Source organism: Heliangelus exortis, chromosome 14 (genome assembly GCF_036169615.1).
Source record: "Heliangelus exortis chromosome 14, bHelExo1.hap1, whole genome shotgun sequence".
In the NCBI taxonomy this organism is placed as follows: domain Eukaryota; kingdom Metazoa; phylum Chordata; class Aves; order Apodiformes; family Trochilidae; genus Heliangelus; species Heliangelus exortis.
The window spans coordinates 18,059,926-18,070,887 of record NC_092435.1 but is presented as its reverse complement, the minus strand read 5'-3'; the positions used below and the strand labels follow the sequence as shown (position 1 = coordinate 18,070,887).

Genomic DNA, 10,962 nt, shown 5'->3' with positions numbered 1-10,962 from the left:
GGGCTGTCTGAACGCTCCCAGAAAAAAGCCTTTTATTTCTGGTGTGGAGTCGGTAAGATTCCATCCATGGCATCCCCCTCTGGAGTGAGCTCTGCGGGAACTCTGCAGAGCATCGGGGCTGTGCAGGACATCAGAGCTGCGGGGGGTGGTCCCCATCCAGTTGGCAGCAGCCAGGGGAGGTTTTCCAGAGTTAACAGTGGGACGGGGAGTCACCCGATGATGGGGTGGCACTTGATAGGGCTGCTCTGGTGGCACTGGCGGCAGGGACAGATAAGGAGCAGCTCGCCCTGGCTGTTCCTTCCTGCTCTTCCGCCTCCTCCTAATCGGCTTCTCCTCCTTGCCCGAGCATCCTCCGGAGTGGCTGGGGCAGGGGCTGGGGGCCTAGGGAAAGGTAATTCCCGTCCGTGTGTCTGTCCCTGTGCTGCCTGCGGGCTCCTGGACCCCGTGCGGAGCTGTGCGGGGTGGCTCGGTGACACTGTGCCCGCCGGGTGTCACCACGGCCCCGCCGGGTCGCAGCGGTGTGGGGATAAACATCAAATGCTTCGAGGTGATCTCTCTCTGTAGCTGAGTTCCCTCCTGGGTGTGCCCTGCTGGGGAGCTCACAGCAGCTCCTCCGGATTGATTTATTTATGGATTTGTTTGTTTGTTTATGACGTGCGTCACCTTCTAAATCTCTTCAGAAATTGGAAACCTGGCCAAAAGAAGCTGTGGGGCTGGAGCGGGTACCACAGCCTGCACCTCGTCCCCCTCCAGCCCTTCCCACCCGTGTCCCTGGTCCCAGGAGGTCCCCGGGTGCTTCAGTTTCATCCTTTCCTCTCCTCGGGCTCTGCCCACCCTGAGCTCCTCTCCTCCCTTCACTTTTGCCCTTTGGACCCTGGCAGGCTGCTGGGGCAGTGTCCCAGGGTGAGGGACATCAGTGCTGGGGACAGGAGGTGGCCAAGGTGGGCACCTGGTGCTGCCAGCACTGCCTCTCCTGCACCGGGCTGCCCGCTGCTGGGCTCCTGACTCCTTTCTGTGTTCCAGAGGACCCCGACCTCAGCCTCCTGTGGGACACAGCCCCGAGATGCAGCCTGTGCCCCTCCACAGCCTTTCCGAGTTGGAAAGAGACAGCCTGCAGGAGATTGCCCTCTTCCAGCTGCAGGAGAAGCACCTTGTGGGGAACCTCAGCCTGACCAAAGGTAGAGGGGGGGCTCCTGCTGCGGGCTGAGCTCGTCCCCTCCCCTCCCCTTCCCAACACGGGGTGCTGCTGCTGGAAGGATGTTTGTGACACGGTTTGGTCCATTTTCTGTTGAGTTTCCTGCTCTGGTCTGAGCCTCCAAGGCCTCATCAGCCTTCTGAGAAGGGTTTATGTGTCCAGAGGAGTGTGAGAACGTGACCCTGCCTGTTGTCCCCCCCTGATCCCCCTAATCCAAACCAGCTGCAGGAGGACTTGGCAGGGTCTTTCACTGAGACTTAGTGCCGTGGGGATGGGACAAACTTTGCTTTGGATTGATGTCCAGCACGACATCCTGGTGCTGGGACAGGGCTTGTGCAAGGCCAGAAGACATGCTGCTGAAGTTTAAGGGTGGATAAATATAGAAACTCCACAGGGACTGAGCCTGCACAGCCCCAGGCGTGGTCCGGGTTCCCAGAGCTGCCCGTGCCCCCCAGCATCTCTGCATGTCCCCAGGCCAGCACAGAGCTGGGGACCAGCTGCCTCCTGCCCAAATTCCCTCTTTGCTCAGGGTGAGCTCGGGATCTCCATCCCCAGCCCGTGCTGGAGCTCTGGAGCTGGGTTGGCCTTTTGTTTCCTCATGGGTGCTGCGTGTCTGGGTTGTTCTCCCTGCTGCAGTGGTTGGTGCTGGAGGCTCTTCTGCTCACACCAACCCTCACGGCTGCCCTGCAGAATAACCCAAACAATCATCCAGCTGTGGCTGGGGAGAGAATTCCTCAGGAACAGGGAGCACAAGCAGAAGGGGATGATCTGTCCCAGGTTCAGAGCACGCAGTGAAGGAGTTCTCAGATCATTGCTGTGACCACACGTGGTGGCTGCTGTCCCTGCAGGACAATGTGGGCACTGGCAGGGGGGGACTTGCCTCTCCTAAACCAGCTGGGGGGGTCCTGGTGGGATGAGTTCTGTCTGAGCTCTGCAGAACAGACACGGAACCTTTCCCAGGGCTCTCTTCCTATTCCCAGCATTGAGACCTCTGAGGATGAATGAAAGTAATTTTCTGGGCCATTAAAATAATTGCCAGGGCACCATTGTTAGCACAGAGCCAGGTAGGAGGTGGACACAGAATTTATAGGAAGCCAGAACAGCTTTAAGCCCCAGATGAGGTTTTTCCTGGGAGTTTTTCCTAGGGGAGGCCACACCAGAAGAGTCTGGAGATGCAGAACCTCTGCTTTTTGTCCTGCAACAGATGGGCCAAAAGGCAGCAAATCCATCCGCCAGAAACTGGAGAGCTTTTCGAAGGAGAAGAAAGGTGAGGAGCTTCCCTTGCACCCGGGGTGTGGTCGGGGGAGCTCTGGTGCGACTGGGGCACAGCTTCATCCAGGCTCTTGGTGTCCTGCCTTGTTTTGCTGCAACAAAGCACATGAGCACGAGAAGGGCTGGAAGGGACACGTGTTGTGTGTGTGTGTGTGCGCGTGTGTACAAAACGTGTGTGTGTGCCTGGAGGTCTGTTTGTAAAGATGAACACACAGGAATCTTTCTCTTTACCTATTTTGCCCCTGGTCTCACTGCCCCGAGTCCCACCAGGCAGTGCCCTGGGGCTTCTCAGGGTCCAAACTCCATTTGGGTTTGCCCAAGGTCATTGGGATGCTCTTCCCACCCCACCCCAGGCCCTCCTGGGAAGCTGGATGAGGATGGGGCACTCCAGGGCTGCCCTCCTGGAGCTCCAGATCTCTCCCACCCCAAACCACGCTGTGGCTCCGGCACCTCCTCGTCCCTGCTGCCCCCTTCCCTCTCCCGCAGGTGGTTCCCAATTCTCCCTTGCTTTTCCCCAGACTGCTCTCCTCAGACTTTCGGGATCCCCCTCTCCCAAGTCATCGCCAACGACCGAGCCCAGCGGCAGCTGCAGGAGGCGGTTCGGAGCCGCCGGTTCTGCCTGGAGGTGGAAGCCACCGTCACCCGGTTCCGGGCTCAGCGTCAGAAGAAGCCCCCGGTGGGCAGGAGCCTGGGGCCCTGCGGGGGGGTCCCGGAGGAGCCCCTCTCCCCGACCTTCCCCGGCAGCAGCTCCTGGAGCCAGCGCAGGGTACGGGGCTGCGCGGGGAGGGTGCCCGGGGCCAGGGGGAGCTGGGGCTCCAGCAATGGTCGCGGTTCCCCGGGGCTTAATGAACGTGAGTAATTAGTGCTGGGCGCTGGGCCCGTCCCAGGCTGCCTGCAGGGAACCGGGGTGTCCCTGTGTCCCCCGGGATATGGACTGGGAGGGGTGGGACAGGCTCTGCTCGTCTCTTGTGGAGCTGAGGTTGCCAGGAGGAGGCGGCCAGCAGCCCAGGGGGATAGAGGCAGGAGGAGGTGGGTCATGCGTGGATTTTTCTCATGCTCCATTGCATCACGTTGAGATGTGGGGATGTTCCCTCTCTCCCCACCGTCTGTGTGTTCAGCAGCACCTGGTGCTGGGAGCAGCTCACATAACCCAGCACCCAGCAGACAGGAAAGGTCTCTCTGGTTCCGCAACCCCAGGCAGGCTCTGCAGCTCTAGGGTGTTGGTTTGGATGTGGTGCCTCCCACAGCAGTGCCAGGGTGCAGAGAGGAGCTGGTGGGGCAGCTCAGGCCACCCAGCAAATCCCCTCTGGTCCGTGGCAGGGGGCAATGTCCGTGGACTCCATCACTGACCTGAGTGACAACACTTCCAAGCTGTTGGAGGCTCTGCAGTTGTCCCACCCCCACGAGCTGGATCCACGGAGGAGCCTGGGCAAAAAAAAGATGTTGAGCCTCAACCCTGTCACCTGGCAGGTCCCACGGATCGTGGACAGATGCTGCAAACACATTGAAACCCATGGTAAACACCCCTGTCTCTGGTGGGACAGCACCCTAGGGTGGTGGGACTGGGGCTGCCTGGCCCAGCTGTTCCCCGAGATGGGAAGGGGCAGCTGGTTCCTGGGGCTGGGCGTGCACCCAAAAACCCTCCTGGGAAGAGTCTTCTGGGCTGAGAATGACACTGTGGGTGTGGGGTGGGTGCTGCAGAGCCACCTCCCTGGTGGGGGCTGTGGGGGTGCAGAGCTCTGACCCCTCTGTCTCCCAGGTCTCCAAACTGAGGGCATCTTCCGGGTGGGGAGCTCCAAGAAAAGAGTTCAGCAGGTAAAGTGAGGTGACTCCTGTGTCCCCTGCGGAACGAGGCACCCCACAGGCAGGTGCCTGGTGGGGGGGGACAGTGAATAAAGCAAACCCTGAGATGGAGAGGTCTGAACACCCTCCTGTCCTGGCCCTGCAGAGCTCAGTGCAGGGCAGACCCTGACCTCTCTTCTCCTCCTTCCAACCCCCCCAAAGCTGCGGGAGGAGTTTGACCAAGGGTTGGATGTGTTCTTGGATGAGCACCAGAGCGTTCACGACGTGGCTGCTCTGCTGAAGGAGTTCCTGCGGGACATGCCGGATCCCCTGATCCCCCGGGAGCTCTACTCAGCCTTCCTCAGCACGGCCAGTGAGTCCCCAGCCTGCCCAGAGCCCTTCTGGGCCTTGGTGCTGCCCGGCACTGCCACCTCCACCTCATGCTCTTGGGGGGCTTGTTGGTTTTTATTTTCTACAAGGGCCTGGAAAGATAGGACAAGGGGTGATGGGTTTAAGATACAAGAGGGGAGATGCAGACGAGATGGGAGGGAGAAACTCTTTGGTGTGAGGGTGCTGAGCCCCAGGGTGCCCAAGGAAGCTGTGGCTGCCCCATCCCTGGCAGTGTCTCAGCCCAGGTTGGATGGGGCTGGAGCAGCCTGAGCTGTGGGAGGTGTCCCTGAGCATGGCAGGGGGTTGGGACTGGGTGAGCTTTGAAGTCCCTCTGAGCCCATTCTCTGATTTATTCCTGATAATGGGATGATAATCCCTCTGGTCCACGGGGTGCAGGATGGATGTCAAACCCAAATGGGTCCCTGCTGAGGGCAGGATGCCATCCCAGCTCCCCACAGTGCTCAGGGGGTGGCAGTCAGGGGTCTGCTCTCTGCCTGCAGCCATGGATCTGGGGTCCCAGCTGCTCACCCTCCAGCTCCTGCTCTTCCTGCTGCCCCCATGTCACAGTGCCACACTCCACCGGATCCTCTGCTTCCTTGGGGAGGTGGCCCAGCACGCCCAGGGCTCCCGTGGCCCTGATGGTCAGCAGGTAAGGATGGACCCAACCCGGGGGGGCTGAGCCCAACCTGGGGGAGAAACCCAGCACAGCTTCTTGCCAGCCCCCAGGAACCCCGTGGCGGGTTGGTGATGGATCCTGTTGTCCCCTGGTGGGTCTGGGTTGCTCAGGGGGATCTTCTGGGCTGCAGGAACCCCCAAGAGACCTGGCTGTGTGTCCATGGGCAGCACCAGGGGCTGATTTTGGGGGGTGAGGCTGGTTCCCCACCTCCAGCTTACATGGAGGACCTGATTTAGGCTCCTCTGTATGATTTGATCCCTGAGCCTCTGAGTGGTTCAGGGTTGGTTTTGCCCCTCACTGTGAGGTGACACAGCAGGGCTGGTGGTAACCTGCTGGTGCAGGGGTTGTGCAGGTGAGGGAGGTGGGAATGGAGGCCCTGATGCAAGGAGGAGAGGAGTGTGTGCTGCAGCACCACAAACCCTTCCTGCTGGCCCTGGCACTAACTGGGGCAGGACCAAACTGGACCCAGATCAACAGCCCAGACCTCTTGGTGTCCCCATCCTGGGGTGGGTGAGGCTGTCCTGGGACATCTCATCCTTGTGCATCTATAATCTGTAGCTTCCCCTTGCCCTTGCTTGTCAGATTCCTGGGAATAAAATGACAGTTTTGAACCTGGCCACGGTCTTTGGTCCCAACATCCTGCAGAAGGAGAAGCCTGGGGAGAAGGAGGTTGGTGCCAACAGCTTTGCGGACAGTGCTGCCATCATCCTGGTGCTGCAGAGGCTGATTGAGCACCACCAGGCCTTGTTCATGGTAGGTGAGGCTTTCCCAGGGCACCTTCCAGCCCTGCAGGAGGAGGGACACATCCCCAGCCCTGCTCAGCAGCGGGTGGCTGGGGTCAGGGGGTGACAAAGTGACTCAGACCCCATGGCAGGAGTGTAGGAAATACTTCATTGACCTGGGCTCCTCTGCCGTGCTCAGCTTCCCCCGTGGAGGAGGAGAAGCCACCAGTGTGTGTGTGTGTCTGTGCCCCCCAGGTCTCTGCAGACACGCAACGTGACATCCTCAGGAGGCTGTTCCAGACAGACCCCGATGCCATCGAGCACCTCCTGCGCAGGAAGTTCCGCTCCGTGCCGTAAGTCCCATCCAGCTCTGGGGCTGCTGGGGGCACCCAGCCTGCTGAGACCTTCCTGGCCCTCCTACCATCTCAGGCAGCAACTCGCAAGCAAACCCCACCACTCCTGAGCCCTCTGTGCAAACCCCCCACAGCCTTTGTCCTGATGCCCCCCAGGATTCCCCCCCCGGGCTCCAGCTCTGGAACGGGCAAAGGAAGCAGTTTGCAAACAGCATCTCTTTTTTTTTCTTAACTTTCTCAGGAGCACAGAGCATGAGGGTCCATCAGAGGAGCAGAGCTCAGCCCCCCTGCCCGGGATGCCCCACAGCCTGGGGAGCAGCAGCTCAGTTTCATCACAGTTGTACAGCAACCTCTCCTTCCTCAACCTGGACGTTGGGCTCTAGGGAAGCCTCTGCCCTGCCTGCTCTGCTCAGCACGGGGCAACCTGACCCCGGACAAGCCCAACCCCCCCCCCCGACCCCCGATGCACTCCAGGGGCTGTGGGTGCCCAGGGGAGCCCTGGCCCCAGGGGACAGGGGCTGAGGGAGGGGGTGATGCAGCTCCGCGGCCGTGTGCTCCCCTCCTGCTCTGCCAGCAGCCAGCCCGTGGCTCTGCTCCTGTCCCTCACTGTCACATCAGTGTCACGGCTCCTCACATCCCCTGCCGGAAGGTCCCGCACCGCCCAGGGTCCATGTCCCGTTGCAGAGGTCCCGTCCCGGGCCGGGCAGGGGCGGGATGGGTGGGGAAGCGGCCCCGGGTGTGCTGAGATAGCCCGGGGAGAGCCTCCCGGGAACCGATAAGCTCCGGGAGCAGCGGTGCTGTGGAGTCTGTCCAGCGGATAAACTCGGGATCCCCTGAGCCTGCTGAAGGTTCCTGAGCCCACCAGAACCAGCAGCACCGGAACCACTCACGAGGCTGCAGAGGGGAGATCCCACGGGTGTTCACCCCGAGCGTGGCCAGGGATGCTGAAGCACGGGGCAGCTCTTCGCTTGGACTCTCCCGAAACCCGAACCCTTCAGCACTTTGCTGCCCGAGCTGGGGGCTGGCCCGGCCCAGGGGCTCCGTTTAGCTACAGAGAACTCACAGATTGCTGCAGGGTCTTGGGGACTGCTCGATGCCACCGAGGGGATGGATACGGCTGAAAACTCGGAGCGAGGGCAGCCTGGCATCACCCGCCCTGGGGTTCTGGCCGCAACTGAGGTTTTGGTTTTTTTCCTCCCTGTCTGCCCGGCATGCACGAGGCTTTATTCATCACTTGTTTTATTTCAGCCTCTCAAAGTGAACCCGGGCCCTCAACCCGACCGGCTCTGGAGAACCCGGTTGCTTTTGATGTGATTCTTATTTTTGTTTTTCTGGTTTTGAGCACCAAGACCCCCCAAAGCCCCCCCTGGAGGGGTCTCACGGCCGGAATCGAGCGCTGGGGGCTCCAGCGCCTCCGGCCGGTACATCACCCACGTGCGAGTGGGTTTGTAGTCCCAGAAAACATCCTTTTCCTTCCGTTTTTGGTGGGTTTTTTTACTCAATTTCTCTTTCAGACCTCGCGATGTCAAACCCCCCGTGGCGCCAAATAAACGGCTCCGGTTTGAGGCCAAACGCGCGTTTATCCGGGGTGTGTGTGTGTGTATGTGGGGGGACACCCCCGGGGACACCCCAGGGAAGGACGAGCCCCATGACCACACCCCCCTTCCCCTCCCGTTCCCCCCCCTCGGTAAAACGGACGCGCCCGGCGGGATCCTCTGCTGACGCCCGGAGGTGCCGGTGAGTGCCGTGCTCTGCCCCGACCCCTCCCCAGGACTCCCCCTGCCCCCCCCGGGTCACCCCCCGTTCTCCGGGGTCTCTACACCGATCCCCCCGATCCCCAATTCCCCTGTCGGGGGCTCCTCGGGAGCGGGTGGAAGGGGCTGTGTGTCTCCCCGACCCCCGGCTGGCTCTAAAGCTGCCCAGCTCCCTCCTGCTCCTGGTCACCCGGGCTCAGCCCTGGACCCTCCTCATCCCCCCGAGGCCCCCCCGGAGGTTGGGTGAGAAGCTGGGTCCGTGCTCGAGCCCCTTCCCTGCCTGGGATCAGTTCCCACGGGGCTCAGACCCTGCTCGCTGCTGGGATGAGCTGGAGGGACCACGGCCCAGCTGCCCCAGGAGCAGGGTGTGAGGGTGCTGAGCCCCAGGGTGCCCAAGGAAGCTGTGGCTGCCCCATCCCTGGCAGTGTCTCAGCCCAGGTTGGATGGGGCTGGAGCAGCCTGGGCTTTGGGGGGTGTCCTTGCCCATGGCAGGGGTGGAGGTTCATGGTCTTGGAAGTCCCTCCCAGCCCAAACCGTTCTGAGATAAGGAGCTGGATGTGCCCAGAGCTCTGGGGGGGGGGAGGGGGGGTAAGGGACAATCAGCTCTGAACTCACTGCATGGAGCTCAGCTGCATAGAGGTGGCTGTGACCCCAGCCCTGTCCCCAGCCCAGCTCCTGTCAGGCTTCTCCTGGGGGTCTTTGCCCGGTCTGTGCCCCCAGCCCCATTCCCTGCTGCCCCCCCAGCCCCATCCCCATCCCCTGCTGCCCTCCCATCCCCATCCCCATTCCCTGCTGCTCCCCCAGCCCCATCCCCATTCCCTGCTGCCTCCCCATCCCCATCCCCATCCCCTTCTGCCCTCCCATCTCCATTCCCTGCTGCCCTCCCAGCCCCATCCCCATTCCCTGCTGCCCCCCCAGCCCCAGCCCCAGCCCCAGCCCCATTCCCTGCTGCCTCCCCATCCCCATCCCCATCCCTTTCTGCCCTCCCATCTCCATTCCCTGCTGCCCTCCCAGCCCCAGCCCCATTCCCTGCTGCCCCCCAGCCCCAGCCATGGCCGATGAGCTCAGTGCCCTCCTGCGGGAGTTTGACCAAGTGCTGGAGGACTTTGAGAGGGGCCCTGCCTGCCAGTACCAGCAGCACCTGGAGGAGCTGAAGAGGAAAGCAGCACCCAGTGTGTATGACAGCGGCATCGAGGAGCTGGAGAGTGAGTCCAGGGCTGGGGAACGAGGGGTCTGGGGGCAGGACAGTGTCTGCTGGGATGGAGCTGCCTTGGGAGCTCCAGGTTCCTCCATAGTCTTCCTGCTGGTCCCATCTCTGAGCTGAGCTGGATGGGCAGTGTGGGGTGGTGGCCAGGGCTGCACAGCATCTCCTGAGTGTCCTGCTGCTGGGTTAGCTGCTCCAGGACTGCTCCAGGCTTCAGATCCCCGGAGCTGAGAGGGGCCCAGCTCGGTGTGATGACCACAGGGAGTTTCTGTGGCTGTGCCCTCGGAGCTGTTTGGCCTGGTGGAGGAGCTCAGTTCCCTTTTTCCAAGCATTCCTGCAGCAGGGGAAGGGCAGACGGACAGGCAGTCCAGTGGGGGACCCCACGGGTGGGATTGATCCCGGAGTCTCAGCCCAGGACTGATGCTTTGCTCCTGCAGGCACCAGCACATCCCCAGGCAGCAGCCTCAGCTCCAGCGAGGAGGACATCAACACCCCCACCGACACCTCCCAACCCAAAGGTGAGGCTGCAGGTCCCTGACCCCCGGGTTTGGGGGAGGTTCCTGGGGTCCCGGCTGGGTTGGGATGTTCCCAGTCGAGGCCGGACCCCTCCTGCCCCCCTCCCACTGCTGCCAGTGCAGAAACCTCTGGAGCAAGGAGCAGAGATCCTGTCCGGAGCTGGGAGGGGAAGGGCAGAGCCCTGAGGGGGTGTTTGTGCACACAGCAAAGCTGGGAGACACGCAGGAGCTGGAGGAGTTCATTGCAGACCTGGATAAAGCCCTGGAGGGTAGGTGGGCAGCCCTGATCCTCCTGCTTCCCGGGCACGGGGGGGGGGGGAAGGTCCCGAGGGGTTCCTGGGGGATGGGATGGAGGGAGGCAGAGCTTGAGTTACAAAAATGATATTTCCCCTTTGGCAGGGCGGGGGGAAGTGGGAAGGTCCCAGTTCCTGTATCTGTTCCCTCCAGCAGGAGGGGGGTGCTGGCTCTGCTCTGGTGTTGCAGCCCAGGCTGGATGGGGCTTGGAGCACCCTGGGCTGGGGGGGGTGGGGGGGTCCCTGCCCACTCAGGGGGGCTGGAACTGAATGATCTGTAAGGTCTCTCCCCACCCAAACCCTCCCGTGATTCTGTGCTCTGGTTTTTCCCCATCACAGAGATGTGAGATGTGGTTCTGGAGCAGAGTTTGGAGAGCAGGACCTGCAGCAGATGCCTCCTTGATGCACCCTCTGCTTCTGCAGCCCCCCCGGGCCCCCCCAGGGCAGCAGTGCCAGCCCTGAGCCAGCCCTGTCCTGGTGGCCACGGGCTGGGATGGTGCTGGAGCCCAGGCCCTGCCCAGCCAGGGGGTTGGCAGTGACTGAGGGGCTGGGGGGGGGGGGGTTTGGGGGGGATTTCTCTGCCTCTGCTGAAGCCAGAGGAGCAGCTGAGGTGGTTTGGGGGAGGTTTCCTTGCAGCACATCCCTGAGACCTCGGGGTTCCTGCTCGGTGAAGCCTTTTCCCATCCTTGGCTTTGCAGGGGTGGCCCCAAATGTGCCCCCCCTGCCCCACTCCTGCTGCTGTAAATCCTGTACAGAGGCTCCTGGTGCTGTACAGGTGGGGTTCTGGGAACAGGACCTGAAGGCTC

The 10,962-nt window shown here is 62.0% G+C and overlaps 2 protein-coding genes across 4 annotated transcripts; both read left to right on the top strand.

Annotated features, from left to right (window-relative positions):
• Positions 1 to 131: 131 nt before the first annotated feature.
• On the top strand, positions 132 to 7,972 carry ARHGAP36 (Rho GTPase activating protein 36). The gene is made up of 10 exons (XM_071757791.1): positions 132 to 1,178; positions 2,400 to 2,462; positions 2,986 to 3,233; positions 3,788 to 3,983; positions 4,227 to 4,282; positions 4,472 to 4,622; positions 5,140 to 5,288; positions 5,898 to 6,068; positions 6,293 to 6,390; positions 6,632 to 7,972. Exons 1-10 carry the CDS (start codon positions 1,064 to 1,066, stop codon positions 6,771 to 6,773), a joined length of 1,389 nt encoding a protein of 462 aa, XP_071613892.1. The 5' UTR covers positions 132 to 1,063; the 3' UTR covers positions 6,774 to 7,972.
• Positions 7,973 to 8,045: 73 nt separating this feature from the next.
• On the top strand, positions 8,046 to 10,962 carry LOC139802548 (regulator of cell cycle RGCC-like). Of its 3 annotated transcripts, none has more exons than XM_071757793.1 (5): positions 8,046 to 8,127; positions 9,188 to 9,349; positions 9,786 to 9,866; positions 10,070 to 10,132; positions 10,496 to 10,962. In XM_071757793.1, the coding sequence occupies exons 2-5, from the start codon at positions 9,196 to 9,198 to the stop codon at positions 10,501 to 10,503; spliced, it is 306 nt and encodes a 101-aa protein (XP_071613894.1). In that variant the 5' UTR covers positions 8,046 to 8,127; positions 9,188 to 9,195; the 3' UTR covers positions 10,504 to 10,962. The 3 variants fall into 3 exon arrangements, with proteins under 3 accessions (XP_071613894.1, XP_071613893.1, XP_071613895.1); XM_071757792.1 differs by having other exon boundaries at positions 10,070 to 10,136; XM_071757794.1 differs by lacking the exon at positions 10,496 to 10,962 and having other exon boundaries at positions 9,982 to 10,077.

Coding starts and splice junctions, on each gene's coding strand:
- ARHGAP36 (XM_071757791.1), top strand. CDS start 1,064: ATGCAGCCTGTGCCCCTCCACAGCCTTTCCGAGTTGGAAAGAGACAGC. Junction 3,984..4,226: donor CAAACACATTGAAACCCATG/GTAAACACCCCT, acceptor TCTGTCTCCCAG/GTCTCCAAACTGAGGGCATC. Junction 6,069..6,292: donor ACCACCAGGCCTTGTTCATG/GTAGGTGAGGCT, acceptor TGTGCCCCCCAG/GTCTCTGCAGACACGCAACG.
- LOC139802548 (XM_071757792.1), top strand. CDS start 9,196: ATGGCCGATGAGCTCAGTGCCCTCCTGCGGGAGTTTGACCAAGTGCTG. Junction 9,867..10,069: donor CGACACCTCCCAACCCAAAG/GTGAGGCTGCAG, acceptor TTGTGCACACAG/CAAAGCTGGGAGACACGCAG. Junction 10,137..10,495: donor GATAAAGCCCTGGAGGGTAG/GTGGGCAGCCCT, acceptor TCCCCATCACAG/AGATGTGAGATGTGGTTCTG.